Source organism: Cicer arietinum, unplaced genomic scaffold (assembly GCF_000331145.2).
Source record: "Cicer arietinum cultivar CDC Frontier isolate Library 1 unplaced genomic scaffold, Cicar.CDCFrontier_v2.0 Ca_scaffold_4182_v2.0, whole genome shotgun sequence".
NCBI classification, from domain to species: Eukaryota; Viridiplantae; Streptophyta; class Magnoliopsida; order Fabales; family Fabaceae; genus Cicer; species Cicer arietinum.
In genome coordinates this window covers 8,380-10,973 of record NW_027337831.1, presented here as the reverse complement: position 1 = coordinate 10,973, position 2,594 = coordinate 8,380, and the positions used below count along the sequence as shown (strand labels likewise).

The 2,594-nt window shown below is 32.3% G+C and overlaps 1 protein-coding gene across 1 annotated transcript; it reads right to left on the bottom strand.

The window, feature by feature from the left end:
* Positions 1-246: 246 nt before the first annotated feature.
* LOC105851482 (uncharacterized) lies at positions 247-1,183 on the bottom strand (the record flags this gene model as incomplete). The annotated part of the gene is made up of 2 exons (XM_012712407.3): positions 782-1,183; positions 247-699 (listed from the first exon to the last, which is right to left on the bottom strand). Coding segments are annotated over exons 1-2 (855 nt in total), but the record flags the coding sequence as incomplete, so codon positions are not given.
* Positions 1,184-2,594: the final 1,411 nt, after the last annotated feature.

Here is a 2,594-nt window from a genome sequence, read left to right as displayed (position 1 = left end):
TAACATATAATTGATAAATTAGTTTATAATTAATGAATTAGTTGATAGCAGTTATATCTGATTTCAGCAAATTTTCCGTGTAATTTAGATTTAGTTTGGTAAAATATAATTCAACGTATATTTAATTATTTTTAAATTAACAATGTAAATTAAACTGAAAAGATTTAGTTATCTAATTGAATTAAATTAATAATTTAAAATATATAAATTACAGAAAAATGCAAAAAAATTGTATTTATAATGAACCGTGTTTTCATAATCCACGTCTTGCCTAGCAACCTTAGCCCCATCTGCATGATTCTCCTTTGGTTTCGTTCTACGCTCTCTTGCGAAATGCCCAAGCTTTTGACAATTGTAACACTTCTTGGTACTTTTGTCGAACGGCCTATAGTTGTCTTGACCACCACCTTTGGAACTGCCCTCACCTTTCCTTGAATTTTGTGACTCTTTTCCATCAAAATTCTGGAAATTCTTCTTTCCTCTAGAAGGCCATTTCCCTTTCGATCTCTTATTCTTCTCGTTGAAACGGGCTTGCAAAGCAACTTCCGCTTTGGCTTTATCGTTTCCTCTTTCATCCAGCCTTTGTTCATGGGCTTCCAATGAACTTTGAAGTTCATCCTTCGTCATCGTCTTGAGATCCTTCGACTCCTCAATCGCCACCACAATATTATCGAATCTTGGTGTTAAAGAACGCAATACCTTTGACACAAAATTCTGTTCGGAAACGGCTTCACCACACGACTTCATTTGATTCCCCAAGCGTGTCACACGCACGCAATACCTTTGACACAAAATTCTGTTCGGAAACGGCTTCACCACACGACTTCATTTGATTCCCCAAGCGTGTCACACGTGTCACGTAATCGTTAATCGTTTCCTTGTCTTCCATTTGAAGTAACTCAAACTGCCGCTTATGAGTTTGTAACCTCACCACCTTCGCCTTACCCGCTCTAGCATAAGCTTTCTCAAAAATACCCCAAGCTATCTTCGCCGAGTCGCAATCGCCAACTTTTTCGAAATTGTCACTATCGACGCAAGAATGGATCAAGAAAAGGGCCTTGTAATCTTTCTTCTTATCTTCCTTGAATTTCGCTTCTTGATCTGCTGTAGCCTCTTTACCAAGAGGAGTAATGCCATCGGTAATCATATCAAGAACATCTTGATATCCAAACAAAACTTTCATTTGTTTGTGCCATTTGTCATAATTCTTCTAATCAAGAATCGGAAGGTTGGTAGGAATTTTGTCATTGGAAACGGACATGATTGCAGCGGAATTGGATCTTGAACTAGGCTCTTGATGCCAAATGTTGGAACACAATCAAGAGTGGAAGATGAATCAATGGTGAAAATTGTGGTGTTTTGGAAATGATGAAGAAAAGAGAGAATTGTAGAAGAGAGTTATTTTACTGAATTTCACTATGTGTATTCAAAATGGCATTAGTTTTAAATCATTACACACAAAGTTATTTATATGGATACAAATGTGGAACCACTTAACTTGGCCCAAAAAACTAACATTTGAATTATTTACAACTTCCAATAGATGTGACCTCTCTCAATCTATCCAACACTTGAATGTCTCATCTGTTGGTTGTGGAATCATGGGTTGTTTGCCAAACAAGGTTAGTATTTACATAATATTGTGAAAACAATTATTTAAAAAATAATCGAATTGAACAGTTTAATTGGGTACATTGTACTGAATTGAACTGTCTATAGTGAAATTATTTGAGTGGTTCGATCATGGTTTTAATCTAGTTCGAGCTTAAAAAAATTTAACTATGATCAGGAGATTTCATTGATTCAAATTAGACTTTTTAATGGATTAAACGGTAAAATTAAAGTCTATAATAGATTTATTTGAATGATTTGATCACAGTTTCATTTTAATTCGAGCAATTTAAAGTAGTTTAAACATGATAAAGAGATTTCACTGTTTGAGTAAGACTTTTTTTAATCAATTAAAAATATTTATCTAAAAAGGAATCATAAATCAAAATTGTTTATAATTTGATTACTAGAGTGTTTTAATTATTGTTTCATTCTAGTTCAAACACTTTAAAACAATTGAACCTAAACCCTAAGGTCTAGTTAGTTCGATGTCTAGTTTGACTTTTAAAATATTGAAAGAAATAGAAAAGCTTATTATGATTTTTTAAACTAATTTTTTTTAACTAAATAGACATTTGATAACTGAGATTCTAATTTTGAAATTTCAAATGAATTTTTAAATATTTTTATTGATCTAAAAATGCAGGGGTCAATATCAATTAGATTTTTCTTGCATGAATTAAGCTTCTGCTTTATATGTAGCCATTTGGCTTCAGGTGGGAAAGAAGAAAATAAGAGACAAAGAAATTGGAATGCAGCTAATATTTTGTCCCAAACAAAATTCCCTGCAGGTCCTCTGCATGATATGCCACAAAAAATTATTGACCATGAGTAACATATTATTGAATTATATGTACAACTTGAATCATGCACAATTTGAATTATGCAAAATTTGAATAAATAAGAAATTGAAGGAATATTTAAGTCACCAACTAAAATACATTTGTTCGATTACAATTAAAATGTAATATTTTTGTCTTTTA